This window comes from Chamaea fasciata, unplaced genomic scaffold (assembly GCF_029207755.1).
Source record: "Chamaea fasciata isolate MVZ Bird 193981 ecotype frontalis unplaced genomic scaffold, bChaFas1.0.hap1 SCAF_10, whole genome shotgun sequence".
Taxonomy (NCBI): Eukaryota; Metazoa; Chordata; class Aves; order Passeriformes; family Sylviidae; genus Chamaea; species Chamaea fasciata.
In genome coordinates this window covers 3,672,161-3,686,702 of record NW_027094095.1, presented here as the reverse complement: position 1 = coordinate 3,686,702, position 14,542 = coordinate 3,672,161, and the positions used below count along the sequence as shown (strand labels likewise).

The following is a 14,542-nucleotide window of genomic DNA, read 5'->3' as shown; positions in this document are numbered from 1 at the left end:
TATCACTCAGAGCTGGCTGCCTATCAGTATCATCTAATCAGTGTCCTCAACTGACAAGTAATCTCTGACTTGATCTCTCCTTGGCCACCGAGCAGAGCCTGAACAGAAGCAGCTTTGTTTGGAGTCACTGGAGACACAAAGGTCAGCTCCCAACCCGCTCCTGGCATTGCCCTTGCCTTGGAGAGCAAGGTAGAACCTGTTTGCATGTCAGACCTTGCTCTTTTCTTCCTGCCTTTGACAAGAAGGTATCATTTGTCCCAGGGAGCCACTCCCCAGCTGAGAGTGGGCTCAGACATGGAGCACAGCATGGCAGGGCAGCCCCACAAAAGGACACCCCAGGGGGACAAACCAAGGGACACCTGACAACCCACCCAGCCTGACAGCAGTCACCTGCCATGCAGTGACTCCCATCACCTGCAGAAGATAAGGGCCAGCCAGTTTTGCTTTGGCAGGATCCATCCACACCCTGAAATAAGGAGCAGGAAGATATGAAATCCAGATAACAGGAGGACCCACATCTGCTACTCCATGGCAGGGTTGCAAACTGGGCTCATGTTCGGCCTGTGTCGAGCACAGGGCCAACTGGCAGAAGAACAGGTTTAAAACCATGAATTCTCCTGATTTTGCGAGACAAAAATCTGCCCTCATCCATAATTCTGATCCTTTCCCAAAATTACATACTCTATATAATAATTTCATACACATACCCACATTTGCATCAAGAGACTGTTATTATAGGGTGTCATTACAATTTTTGCAAGATTTTAAAAGAAGGCAACCAGCCTGTATGACATGAGGGTTTTTATTTGGGGGAAGCAATTTAGCAAGCGTAAATTGGCAGTTGGGCTGATGGAAAACCAGACTGATGCACCTGAGCATTTTTCAAACAGGAAATAGCTGTGGGTGGGGAAGACAAAACTTTTATCTTTAAAACATTAATAATAAACCCCCACAAATTTAAACATGATCTTTTAAGAAGTATCCAAGTGAGAGGAATCTTTGAGGCAGTTTTAATAACCGTTCAGGGAAACCTATTTTTACATTGCAAGCCCGGGTGGTGTTCACCCAGCCATTGCCTAGAGCTGATCCTACAAATCATGCTGGTTTCATGGCCTCAGCAGCTCCTCCACACCACCTATAATCCACCTCCCCCAGATCTGCCCTCTTTTTCACATCGCACCAGCCAAGTATTTCTCCAAGACCACCCAGCCCGGTGTTAGAGAAACCTCAAGCCAAAATTTCCCCAACCTGTCCGCCACAAGATAAGGCCAACCCTTTTCCCTGCTGCCGTCTTGAAACAGAGCAAAACCCCAAACCAACCCAGGCAATCCAGGCTGCTCTTGGGGCTGCTCTTCATTTAACAACTTGGAAAATAAAAATGACAAGTTTTCTTCTTAGAGTCACGCCATTTCAGAATTTTGGTTTTTGCGGGTTGGATTTAGAAAACATTTCCTAGCACAGGGGCTGCAGAGCAGGGACAGATGATGGGCAGGAAGGAGCACACCTTGTTTCGAACAACTCAGAGAATGAGCTGTGGTTCCCCATTTGCTGGCCTATTTGTGGAACCTCTCCGTGTCTGGGAGCTGTGGCCAAGAGCAATTCCCTTTGGGAAACACCCACCCATACCTTTAAGGCAGTTCTAACATGGGGTTACTCATGGTCCTAACATGGGGGGCTGGGGGTCACAAAGTGCTAGTCCAGGTGAGAGCTTGGTGAAGACCCCCAGCAAGCCTCTCTCTGCCGCCTTGGGTGTGAGTCAGAGACAGCTGTCTCGCCTTCCAGACCCTCCAACCTCTGTCTGTTGGCCACAGAGGACACTCCAAGGGCCAGTTTAGTCCCACACCACAGAATATGAGGAGGCCCCGGCACAGGGTAACCAGAGAAGCTGTGGATGCCCCACCCCTGGAAGTGTTCAAGGCCAGGGTGGATGGGACTTGGAGCAACTTGGTCTAGTGGAAGGTGTCCCTGCCCATGGCAGGGGGCTGGAACTGGATGGTCTTTAAAGTCCCTTCCAACCCACACCATGATGGGGTCCATGATTCTGTGAATATTTGATATCGAAAACCCATTAAGCAAAAACTTCTCACCACACCCTACCCAAGACCCTTCTGCCTTTGGAGAGGACTAAAACCTTCCCCTCTCCCAGTCAAGAGGACACAACCACGCAAGAAAACACCAGGCTTTTTTTTTTTTTTCCTTTTTTTTTCTTTTTTTTTTGTTTCTTCGACAGATTTATTTTTTTTTTTTCCTTTTTAATTTCACCTCGGTGCATGATTTCTGACAGCGCTGCCAGCATCTCCCGCCGGGTCAGCCATCTCCAGACCCTGCTACATTCAGTGTCAGACCGGACGGCGGCGACCAGCCACTGCTCTGAGCCTCACAGTCACTTGCACGTCTCTACGGGGTTGTCGCTTACATCATTTGTGAACAGCAGCACAAAAGGACACAACGCATGAAAACGAGAGTGGGGATGAGGTGAGGGCCAGCTGAAGGCTCGACCCCAAGGAGAACTTTCCCCAGGTTCCCACAGGTCTGGCAGGGGTGAAGCCGAGCACGGGGTGGGAAAGGCAGGGCTGTCCCTCCTTTCTGCTTCCCCTGAGGGGTGGGGACTCAGGCTGCAGTGTTTCCCAGTGCCGGGACACCAGCTCACACCGGCCTAGCACCCAGATTAGAGGAAATGGGATGGGGTCGCTGGTGGAGGCGGGCTGGGCCCTGCTGGAGAAGGAGAAGGTGATGTAGAGAAGCATGGCTGAGCCTCGACGGGCTGGGATGTCCACCAGCCTCAGCATGTCCACCCCACACTGACCTCCTGGACACGTCCAGCAGTGGGGACAGGACCTGGCCACCATGCTGCCTCCATCAATCTGCTAGCAAAAAGCAGGTTTCTGGACCCAGCCCTGCTCTGTGTTTCAACTGCACTTCGAAACCAGTGGGGCAGCCTGAGAACACCAAAAATAACCAACCCCGAAACCCAAACCTGTTGCCTGAAATGAACTGATGTTCCTTCCCTGCCACTGGGATTTTGCAACCTAAACATAACGTTTATAAAAAGTAAAATTATTTCCTCTTATAACTTAAGTGCATTGAGTATTTCCTTAAATATGGTTCACACTGAAAATAAAGTTACTTTTGCTGTACAGTAAATTTCTGATAGACTTAGAAATAAACTTTCTGTTGATACAATCTGGCAGGTGTGGCCGTGCAGTGCAGCACTCCCAGCCACACGGCTCCGCACGCACACACGTGCGTGCCCACACACACACACACATCCACACACACAGCCCCGTCCTCGGGGACAGGGACAATGTTAGGGGTTTCTAGCTTACTATATTCGCATGGGAACACCTATCTTAAAAGTCCCTACGTTTAAGCAGCAGGCACTCAAACCGGTCGAGGGAACAGAGGGGAAAAAAAAAACCCAAACCCTGCAGTGACATCTTCCCCTCGTGTTTCTCCAAAGCGTTGTCAGCTTTTCAAATTTCAAAGCCCAGCTGACGCTGCGGGCTTTCCCCATGAAGACTGGCAGTTCGCTCTTTCCAAAGGTGGGATACAGCCCTGGGATGCTCCTACAGGAGAATCCCCCTGCCCCTGCTGAAACGAGAAAATTTGTGTCCCCGTCTGAAATCTGAAAATCCACCAGCCAGCTGCAAAAGCCACTCCTGTCCCTAATCCTAGGCTCCTAAGAGAAACATGAAACTAAGCAACCCATAACTTAACTCGCTCCTTGGGAATCCCAAGCTACAACATTATCCGACGGCATCATCCCAGCAGTGTTGCTCCCCTCCCTCCCGACCCCGGGAGCTCCGCGGCCCCTCCCAGGAGGACCACACTGCGCTCAGGAGGTGAAGTAGGAGTTCTGCATGGAGTACAGGTGGTCGATGGGGTTTCCCACTCGTGCCTGGAGTGGCCCTGCGTCTGCCGTGCCGAGGAAGCAGTCCCCCAGGTTGCTCAGTGAGGTATCGTCGCTGTCCAGGTCGTGGAACAGGGGCTCGGCACCTTGGGAAGCAAGGGAGGGACAGGAGGGGTTCAGAGCCTGCTTCTTCCTCTGGCACCTTGACAGTGCCTGGTACCCTCAGCTTTTGTAGTGATGCCTCAGGATTTTAGCTTTCATATTGTTCAAATCCTGTACTGCTCTAGTGTATAACTCTAAACCCCACACAGAGTGTCAGTTAACTGTCTTCACATTTTGGTCAGGCAAAACAATCCCTCTCGGCCTGAAACTCAAGGACACCTCACTGTCTCAGGCCCCGAAAAGTATAAACAAAAGTGAGTTGGAGGGGAGCAAACGGGGGGTATATGACTTCATTAGCTGAAGCTGTAATTGGGGGATTAACCCCTGATACATAAATGGACCAAACGTACAACTGTCTGAAAAACTCGTCTGCCCTTAACGTACCTGAAGGCTCTTCGTTAAATCTATCCACTTTTACCCTTTTAACTTTGGCCTCTGCTTTTGGGCAAGCCCGAACAAGGCATCAGCAGCATAAGGTATTTAGGGGCGAGGGGACCCCACCACAGCCCAGCATCTCTCTGAAGGACAGAAGAAGGCAAAGAGACCACCCCCAGAGCCCTACCGTAGGGGTGCATGTGGTCTCCGGGCATCTGGGGCGGGGTGAGCCCTTGCCGAAAGGGGTCGGAGCCGTAGACACCCTGCTCCATGCCCAGCAGCTGCTGCGGCGGGGGCAGCGCCGTGTAGGGGTTCAGCATCCCCTCCAGCCCCGAGCCGCCGCCGCCGCCGTTCGCCTGGGCTGCAAGATAAGACCAAGATAAGATAAGTCAGGCTGCTGCTTTTTGGCTGAGGGGGAGGCCTGGAGAGGGCAGGGAAAGGGGGAAACCCAAATTGTGATGGGGGTACCTGAGCTCAGGCGCTGTGTGTTTTGCTGGTCCTGCTGCTGCTGCTGCTGCCTCCTGGCAAGCTTCTTCATCTGGGAGTGAAGAAAGGGAGAAAACCAGAATGAAACCATCCCCTGGCCAAAGTCAGGAGCGAGGGAGCCCCAGCAGTTGATGCTGGCAGCCCTTGTACCCACCTTTGCTCGCTGGTTCTGGAACCAGACCTGCACCACACGGACACTCAGCCCTGTCTCTGCTGCCAGCGTCTCCCGCACCTGGGACAGAAGAGTGACAGCGGCGTCTCTCAGCCCACTCAGCTGTTCAGGGGGGCTTTAGGAAGGGTCAGATCAGCCAGGGCAAGCCCATGCTCAGCACCCAGGACATCCCCAAGAGCTGGAGGCAGCTGGGCATGGGCCCTTCTCCCCATACCTTCCTGCAGGGCTTGGAGGAGACCTCAAACGACGCCTTGAACGCCCTCCGCTGCTGCGTGGTCAGGATGGTCCGTGGCCTCTTGGGTCGTTTGTGATCCTTCCCGTCCTCAGCACCCTTCCCCGAGGCCTGGCCCAACTTGCAGATGCTGTCCTCATCATCACTTTTGCCTAAGGATGCAAAAAAAGCGGATCCTTTACAGACAACAGGCAGACACACCATCTCCCGCATGGTCAGATTATTATCTGAGAGATTTAAAACAAGCTGGTGTAGGTGGGGATCTTGTTCTGAGTATGTGTGAGAGAGAAGCTGAGGTTTGGGAGTGGCTGCCCCATGGCAGCTCAGAGAGCGGGGGAGGGCTACTGCCATTTGAAGCCTGTGACTACTCAGCCAGCAGATGTGCTTTTGGGTTCTTCTTTTCCCCAACAGTCTGAGCAGCTGCCACGTGAAACCCTGGGACAGCCGATTTTCCTTCCACCACAGCCAGATCTCTGCCTGCTTCACAGGAATTTCCAGCCAGGCCACAGTTGGGGACACATCTGGACAGAGACACACAGGTCACATCCGTATGAGGGGCCAGCAGTCATCCAGGACCACTGTGCCCCTGGGGCTGTCCCCCAGCCCAGGTGGAGACAGAGATTGGGTCCCTCTGCTCAGGCAGACCAGGCTAGGGGAGGTCAGGGTGATGGGTGAGGAGGGATGCTCAGAGAGGGTACCATGCTAGCCAAGAGCCCCTCACCAACACCTCCTGATCTGCTCTGCCATGGAGGACATCTCCCTTTAGAGCACGGACTTTTATTCATACATGTAAGGGGCACCTTTCTGCCTGTTATTTCCTTCTTTCTGTGGAGTTTTAAATCTCCCTGGGCAGAAAACCAGGATCTTTTAGCCTTCACCCCTCAGGTACTCACTGTGACGTGCTGCTCCCCTGCATTCCCAGGCACTGGGGTCTATCTCCCTGCTGCTCTCCACCACTCAGGGCATGGAGCCTTTGGGCAGGAACTGCTCCGGGAAAAGTGGACAATGCCTCTTCCCAGCTTTTCTCATTTACTGCATCTTCCCTGCTGATGACCTTGCTTGCCCAGCCCGCGTGGGAAGGGCTGTAATGCAGGTTTGACAGCACCTTCCCTCTGGCTAGCTGTAAATCACTTACAGCCTTTTCAGAAAGTTCCTGCACTGTTCATCTGGGAATCAATAATGGAGCCGAGGTGCTGGTTTGGTATGGATGTGGGCTCTGCATGGCTGTGCTTGGCCCAACTCCATCCCAGAGCTGCTGTGGCTCTGGGAGATGGGGAAGCACCAGGGAGGGTGAGCCTGGCTCAGGGTAATTCATGGTGAAAATGGGCCAGGTCAAACCCCATGGCAAGAGCTAATCGTGGATCATACACCCCAGGAACGTTTAAATCCAACGCCAGCCTAGGTGGGAACGAGGAAAGATGGGAGCAGATCTCCAGGGTGAGGGGAGGCAAAGATCCCAGTGCAGCAGCAAGAATGTTCTCAGGCACCAGTTACCCCTCCTCTCCACACTGCTGGGCTCTCTGCTGGGTTCCAGCCAGTACAGAGACCTTCCCAGTTCGTGGGCTGGGAAGGATGGGACTGGGACAGCTCTTCCTGCTGGCAGTCCCCAAACAGCTGGGAGCTGGGTCTGCCTCCTGGGAATCAGAGCCTTGCTGCTGCTGCTCGAGCTCCCTTCTTCCTCACAGCACATCCATGACATTCCCACACCAATAGGATAAGACAAAACTGCTGTTTCCTTGTATGTCCCAGCCCGAGGGATGCCACACTGAGTAGGTGTAAGAACTCCAGTGAGAGGAGGCCCAAGCTGCAAAGCCTCTGATGGCTGATGGGGCTGAGCAGTGGCTGCTGCTGCTGCTGCTGTCTCCTTCTCAGTGCCAGGTCCCTGCTCTGCCAAGCTGCTGCCTTTCCTGAATGCTGAAGGGGTTTAATTTTGATGGAAAGGTAGAGATTTTTACAAATCGTGGGAGAAGGAATGTCAACTGGTGCCTGAACCTCTTTGCACCCGAGCACAAGGTCAGCACCCCACTCCCCTCCAGCCCAGGAGGAGCAGAGCCCAGCACGGCAGAGCCTCAGGCTCATGGGCTCCATCAAGTCCATGACGCTCAAAACCCACTCCAAGGGGGAAAACCCGCTCAGAGCAGCCTCTCCAAGCCCTCCCCCCGCCAACACCTGCTCCCCAAATCCCTTCCAGTGTCAAAGGGAAAGAAGGAAAAGTGAAGCCGGATTTGGCGGGGTATTACTTTTAATTAACTCTCCCTTTCAAGCCTTTCCCCACTGAGGACGGGGGGAGAAATTAATGAGTGTCTGGGGCTGCCCCTGACGTCACCTGGGAAGGGGCCGGGGCGATGGATATTGTGCGGCGTGCCCTCGGTCCGACCTGCCGAGCCCACATCCCGCCGCCGGGGCCAGGACATTCCTCGCTCAGGAGGATTTAGGGAGAGGAGAAACGTTAGGACGCTTTTAATTGGAAAGCAGGGTCCTCTTTCAGAGGGGCTTGTTTACTTAGGCTGGGCGGCGGAGGCTCGGGGGAGGCAGTAATTGAAGCGAGGGTTTGGGAGATTACAGACAACATATGGCTCGCTTTTTATCTGCGCTTTCTCATAAAGTGGCCCTCGGTGTGCGGCGGCCGGGGGGAGGGAGGGAGAGAGGGTGGGGGGCTTCAAAGCAGCCGGGGGGGAGCGGGGAAGAGGCTGGACGAGCTCATCACATGCTGCTGGTGAAGGACATGCGGGAGTGGTGCCGGAGAGGGGACACCGCTCTGCATCTCTTGGCACGGCAGCGGGGTCTGGGGGGGATGCAGCAGGAGGGGGAGAAGCCACCACACGCTGAGTATCCACGGGGGATGTGTACCTGGGCTGGTCCCTGCTGTGTCACTGTCCCCAGAGCCCTGCAACATCCCAAGATAAACCTGGTGGCCACCAAAAGCAGACAGGGATGGTGGTGGGGCCAAGCTATGGGGTCTGTGGGGAGATGGGGAGGGCCGGGACCCCCCAGTCAGAGGCTGCCAGGCCATGTCAGGGGCTTTGGGTTAGGTTTCTGACCAGCCAAGGGGTTGCCTTGCCCTTTTGACTCCCGCTCTGGCCCTTCACATCCCTCAGGTCTCAGCTGGAGTTTCCACCAAAATAAATCTTTCCTCTGGAGATTTTAGCTAAGCTGAAGCTCTTGGTTTGGCCTGAGCTGCTGGCAGCGGGGCTGGACCACAGGCTGATGAGTGGCTGGGGAGGAAAAGCTCCCCAACCTTTCCCCAACTGCCCTCTTCCCCCACTAGGAACAGACCCAAACCATTGTGGCTGATCTGCTTTCTCTTCTGCATGACATCTCCTCATTGGTTCCTATTTTAACTGAAAAGGGTTTGTATATCCCAGAGGAAAAAATAGTTATTCTTCGATCAGTTAAGGACTTTCCCAGGGATAAGGGAAGAGCCAGCGCCAGTGTGCTGGATCCTCCTGCACTCCTGCCCCTCCAGCCCCTCCGGGGCTGCACCATCACTCACCAGCTCCCCCCAGCCGCCTCCCTCCTCCCACGGACTCACTCTAATTTTTAAACATCACCACCGTTAATTGCAAGGAGGACTTTTTTGTCCTGAGCAAGCAGGGTTGCAGAGCTCACACAGAACCCACACAGGCAGTGATGCAAGACAGACGGGCTTTCACTGCAGAGGAGCACGATATTAAAGAGAAATACAGGCTTTGGGCAATTTTTGCTCCATATCTATGAAAACCATCCCCATCCCTTCACAAATCTTCTCCCAGCTACAGCACTCCAGTGACAGAGAGCACCAGGCTTTGTCGTGTCCATGCTTTACACCTTAACAACACACTCCTAATCCTGATTTCTACTTTTTTTTTTTTTTTTTTTTTTTTTTTTTTTTTTTTTTTTTAAATCCAATGCTTTGCTCCAGCAGTGAAGAGACAGTCCCACTTGGTCGTCATCCCCCCCTCCAGCTACTGGCAGCCCTTTCCAGAGCAGGGAATTTCAAAGGTAAATCCTTTCCCTCCACAAAGCAGACTTCTCCCCGGTGAGGGATTTTAAGGGGAACGGAGAGACTGGTGAGGAGCAGGGCTCTGTGGGGATGGTGTTATCACAAGGATTTTGGCTAGCAGATCATCAGATCATTTCCACCCTCCCAGTCCCCAGTGCTGGGCTTTCTTACTAAATTTGTCTTCCTGGGAAACATTCGGGTTTAATTTGCATTGACTGCAGATCCATATTTTAATGCTGGTCTGATGCTCTGAGCAACCTAACCCAGCTGTGTCACCCTGGCTGGAGCAGGATGCCGGCCCCTTGCCCACTTCCAGCCACAGTGCCACCTCTCCTGCAGCTCCCCTCGGCCCTGCAGTGTCCCCACAGTGTCCCCATGATGGGTCATCAGGCTGGTTCTGGCCGTCAGCTGCCTCAGAAGCTGCTGGGGACACAAGGTTTGCCGACTCGCTGCTGCCAGCTCATTTTTCACCTCCGTGCCTCAGTTTCCCCTTGTTATTAAAAGGGGTGACTACAGCAGAAGCAGCTCACTTCCTGTTCTCAGCCTTTCCAGAGTCCCAGGCAGGGACAGCGAGGCGCAGGGGAGGCACAAAGGTATAGCCAGAGGTAGTCAATGGCCAGCTCTCCCTTCCCACATCTGAGGAAGCTGCACACCCCCTGGGCAGCATGCTGGTGTTCTACACAGGCCAGGAGCACAAAGCCCTGCAGAAATGAGCCTCATGAGGTGGGATGGTCCACAGAGCACCCTCCAGCCCTGCAGCTGACCTCCCTGCTCTGACCTCACCACCAAGGTGGCAGAGCCCAGGGCTGGAGGATCCAATGGTGCTCACAGAGCTCATCCCCTCAGACCAAAGGGCAGAAGCTCAGGGCAGCGAGCCCAAACCTCACCTCCAGACCCCCCCCCAGGGCCTCGGAGCGGGACCAGCCAGGGAGACGCCGGGCGCCCCTTACCAGAATCCGACAGAGCCGGGCTCACCAAGCTCAGCAGCTCCCGCTCCTTCTCGTAGTCGCCCTTACAGAGGAGCTGCCCCTCCTTCAGCACGAACTCGTCGCCCTTCTGCAGGCGCCGCTCGCAGACGCAGCAGCAGAAGCAGTGCAGGTGGTAGACGCTCTTCTGGGCGCGCATCACCAGCTCGCTGGGCGCCACGGCCTCCAGGCAGCCCGCGCACTTCACCGCAAACAGCCTGCAGGACAAGCAAGGGGACAGCCCCTGTGACACCCCGCGGGTGCTGGGACAAGGGTGGGCTCCCTGTGACGGGGACATGGGCCATCAGCACGCTGTGTCACCCCCTTGGCGTGTGGGTTGCCTTGAGGGGCTGGGGACAACGGTGCTGGCAGCCCACAGTGACAGGGACTGCACAGTCACCCAGTGCCAGTGGGGGGATGCTGCTTTGGGGTCAGCTTTAGCAGTTTTGGGGCTTACCATGAACGTGGTCAAGTGATGAAGACCCCGACATCCAGATGCTCCAGTGACAAAAAAAGGTATCAAACCCAAGAGCCTAGGTACCACCACCACCACAAGATACCACTTTCACACGGGTTTTATCACGTATCACCTCCCTCCAGCTCATGCCTAGACCCAAGGAGATGCTGGAGACAGCAGTGGGGTCACGGAGCTCATCTGTGCCTCTCCACAAACACCTACAGAAAGCAACCTCACCCTCCCTCACCCACAAACCTCCCCATCCCTCTGGCCTGGTCACCCCATCCCCTCTTGCAAACACTTCAGGAATGTCTAATGTATCATAAAAATCTCCAAGACAGCAAATTTGGGGTTAAGGCCAGTGCCAGACTGAAGACTTGACGTGTCAAAAGGAAAAGGAAAAGCTCAGCTTGTTCCTTGACATTGATGTGACAGCATTTGAGGCGTCCCTAATTAAACCGTTCCCAGGTTTTCAGACTCCGGCTTTAGACTTAAAAGACAATAATAACAACAAAAGCAATAACATTTTAGGTTGGAACAGAGCTTTTCCTTCTCTGAGTTTCAATGTCCTTACTGAGAATGACCCATGATTTACAGCTGGGGAAAACTGAGGTGAGAAGAGCGGAGGTGGCAGCATCAGTGTTGGCTTCAGAAGACTTGGAGGCACCTGGAATTAACCTTAGGGCCAGATATTTTCAGTAAAGGGGATGACCAACAGAGATGTTTGAAGGTATCAAACCAGAACCTCTTTGCTACATCCAGATATCTGAGTTCTTGGCTTGGACATCATACAGCAAAACCCCACTGTTTACCCAGCCTTGTCTGAAATATCTGTGGGAACTGGACATTATTATTCCCCTGTCTTGGTGACTTTGGCCCAGAAAGAGAAGTCAAAAGTCAGCACACATCCTGCAGAGGTTACCTCCGAGCTTTCAATCTCATCTTTTTTTTTTTTTTTTTGGCTGTTACAAAAACCCACGTAAGAAATGTGCTGAATCAGCTCCGTTCTGACGAGCAGAGGACCAGATATATGCAAAACCCTCACGGGAAAACCATCAGAAAATGGGGATCTTTTGAAAAAGTGCCTGCTCCCTCCCAGGGACTTTCCCCCAAACAGTGCTGGCAAGCACGAGGGTCTGGTTCAACACTGTCCCCATGCCAGCCAAATCCTGGGCACGCTCAGCAAAAGGTGGCATTCCCAAAGAAGTAGGAAAGGCGTGTTATAAAGCTTTCATAAAACACTATGGTCACCACAGAGAGTGGGAAATCATCCAATAAAATGTAGAGGTTAGGGAGTTTATAATTCCACATATTGCCATTAGTAGCTTTTATTTTTCTGTGTTCAGCTTTACTTCCCCAAGTTTACCTACGACTGCCTGACCCTAAGATGTATTCCCAACATCCCTATGACTGCCCTGGGAAGTGAGGGATGTGTATTCCCTTGAAAGCATCCCTTCTGAAGGGTCATTTTTCTCTTGTTCCAGTTCAAACACACACTGGCTTGTGTTAATATTTCTGGAGTCGCTTCATCTTTAATTATGTCTCTTTTATGTCAAAGCGGAGGCTATTTGTCTTCGTCTGGCAACACATTCTCATCCTGTTTAAATGATGTTTAAGCCCTACCTGTTGGGATTACCAACTGCTCTCAGTAATAAAATATTGATAAGATATTTCATTACTGCCATCTAATCTCCAGGAATACATGCGCCCAAAATTTGTTTCCGAGGCACTTATTAGAGAGCCACAAACCTTTGCCAACCAGGCACAAGCAGCACCAAGCCAGCAGTGGATGCTTCCAAGCCCAAAGCGTGCTGCACAGCAGGAAGGTGTGAGATTTAGGTAAACAGCTGGCTGGTATCAGACACTTAAAGCCATCCTTAGGTCGCTGAATAAACAACTTTATTTCCAAAGCAGCTCCCACTGAGGGATGCTGCTCAGTCCAGGTGTCTTTCACTGCCCAGTGCAGGACAACCCCATCCCTAGGCAATGTGAGCTGCAGAGAAATCCCCATAAAGCCTCTTCCACACTATGAAACCATAAAGAGCTGCATGTAAACACACAACAAACTGAGACTTCAGGCACTGAAAGGTCACAGGGAGAAAAAAACACGATCTGCCACAGGTAGAAATGGAGAGAGAGCAAAGGGTCTTGGTGGTGTCCTAACTCCCTTGAGTCCCAGACTGTACCAGGTGCTCTACAAGGACTGGGGAATAACAGCTTGCATGGATAACCCCTCATACCGATAACCCCACACATGGATAACTCCACACATGGATGCTGCCCTTTGGGGATAACCAATTTTTGCTTTTCCCCAAAAATTTTTTGATTTTGGTTTTTTCTCCAAAAAATTTTGGGGAAAATTTTCTTGCAGAACCAGCTCTAATAATTTAACATTTTAGCCTGACTGAGACACACCAGCCTGGATCCAGAGAGGTTTCCCTCCATCTCCAAGACTTTCAGCTCCATGCTCAGCTCTCTCCTGCTTCACTACAGCATCTTAGGGATGCCTTAGTTCTCAGTAAGGTTTTTTTTTTCCCTCCATAACCTGGGGTTCCAAAGCTAAGTCAGGCCTGACTGGCAGCACTGGGTTTGTTTAGCCAGGTAGCCAGGTGGGAAGCTGGCCAGGGCACCAAACAGGGAGACCTGCTCAGGATTGGGACACTTGGTGGAGAACCAGGCTGCCACCAGCAGCTCAGTAAACACCTCATTGAAGCCCTGACAGTGAGTATTTGTAAATAAAACCAACACTCTCAACTTAGGTGGGAACTGGAACAAAGAGATGGTGATGTGAGCAATCTTCATCACCACACATAGCCTTTTGTGTCTGATCTTAAAAATATTCCTCTTCTTGTTTTGATTAATTTTCTTAAGTTAGGTCTCTTTTGAAATGACAATCTGCAGTTTTGAAGCCGAAAGGGGCTGGTGATGGCTTTCAAGAAAATCCTGAAGCAAAATATTTGGGCATTTCCCGAAGTGCAACATTTCTGGTGGCATTAGGCATACCCCCCCCCCCCCCCCCCCCCCCCCCAGGATGCAGTCCCACTTCTCCATGCCATTCCTCTTCCCCAGCAAAGCATCCAAGACCTTTCCTTTGGGCTTTCCCATCCACGCAGCATCACCGGAACCTAAAAATGTGGACACACTGGGATGCCGCATCCCGTGTCCCTTCCCGATGGCCGGGGTGCAGCGCGGGCAGCCCCGGCTGCCCAGCGGAGCCACCAGCGCCTCTTGTCCCCTTTCTCTGGAGGTGACAGGCTGAAAGGGGCCGTGATTGACGGGCGCTTCCCGGCTGCTGTCTGTCTGTCTGCGTGCGCCGCATACAAAGGCGGCCCCGCCGAGCCTCCCGGGGCGGGGACACCGATATTAAACCGTGACGGACAAATCTCAATCGCCGCGCCGAGCGCTGGGCTCGGGCGGCAGCGAAGGCGAGGCAGCTCTGCTTCCCTCCCTGCCCGCACCAGGGATGTGGTGAGAGGGGCAGGAGCAGCCCCCGAGTGACCCCACGCTGGCACCATCCGCAGGGATGTGTCGGGTTTTGCAATACACCTGTGCAGAGACCTGCCCAACTCACGCCGTGATGTTCTCATCACGGCTCAGGAGGAGCCCGAGCGGATCCTGACCAACCCGTCAGGAGGTGCTGGGAGCTCCAGCCTGGTCGCTCGGAGCCATCTCCAAACGATGAATCCCACCAAGGCCATGACTCTGGCGTAGGGACGAGCCAAGGGCCCCCGCACAGCCCAAGGGGGGCGGGAGGAGGCCGGCAATGAGTGCCAGCAGTGAGCCACAGGGAGTGAGGACACCGGATTGAGTTGTCTTGGCACCTGGTCATCTTCTCACTCACTGCCACTCGCTGGAAGGGGG

At 53.2% G+C, this 14,542-nt stretch overlaps 1 protein-coding gene across 2 annotated transcripts in view; it reads right to left on the bottom strand.

The window, feature by feature from the left end:
- Positions 1-2,227: 2,227 nt before the first annotated feature.
- Positions 2,228-14,542, bottom strand: part of LMX1A (LIM homeobox transcription factor 1 alpha) — a 42,980-nt gene continuing 30,665 nt past the window's right edge. For both annotated transcript variants that reach the window (XM_066193087.1, XM_066193088.1), the window contains 6 exons: positions 10,210-10,442; positions 5,260-5,429; positions 5,028-5,105; positions 4,856-4,925; positions 4,575-4,748; positions 2,228-3,996 (listed from right to left, as the gene is read on the bottom strand). In XM_066193087.1, coding sequence (XP_066049184.1) covers positions 3,836-3,996; positions 4,575-4,748; positions 4,856-4,925; positions 5,028-5,105; positions 5,260-5,429; positions 10,210-10,442 — 886 coding nt within the window. In that variant the 3' untranslated portion in view covers positions 2,228-3,835. The remainder of the gene's footprint in view (positions 3,997-4,574; positions 4,749-4,855; positions 4,926-5,027; positions 5,106-5,259; positions 5,430-10,209; positions 10,443-14,542) is intronic.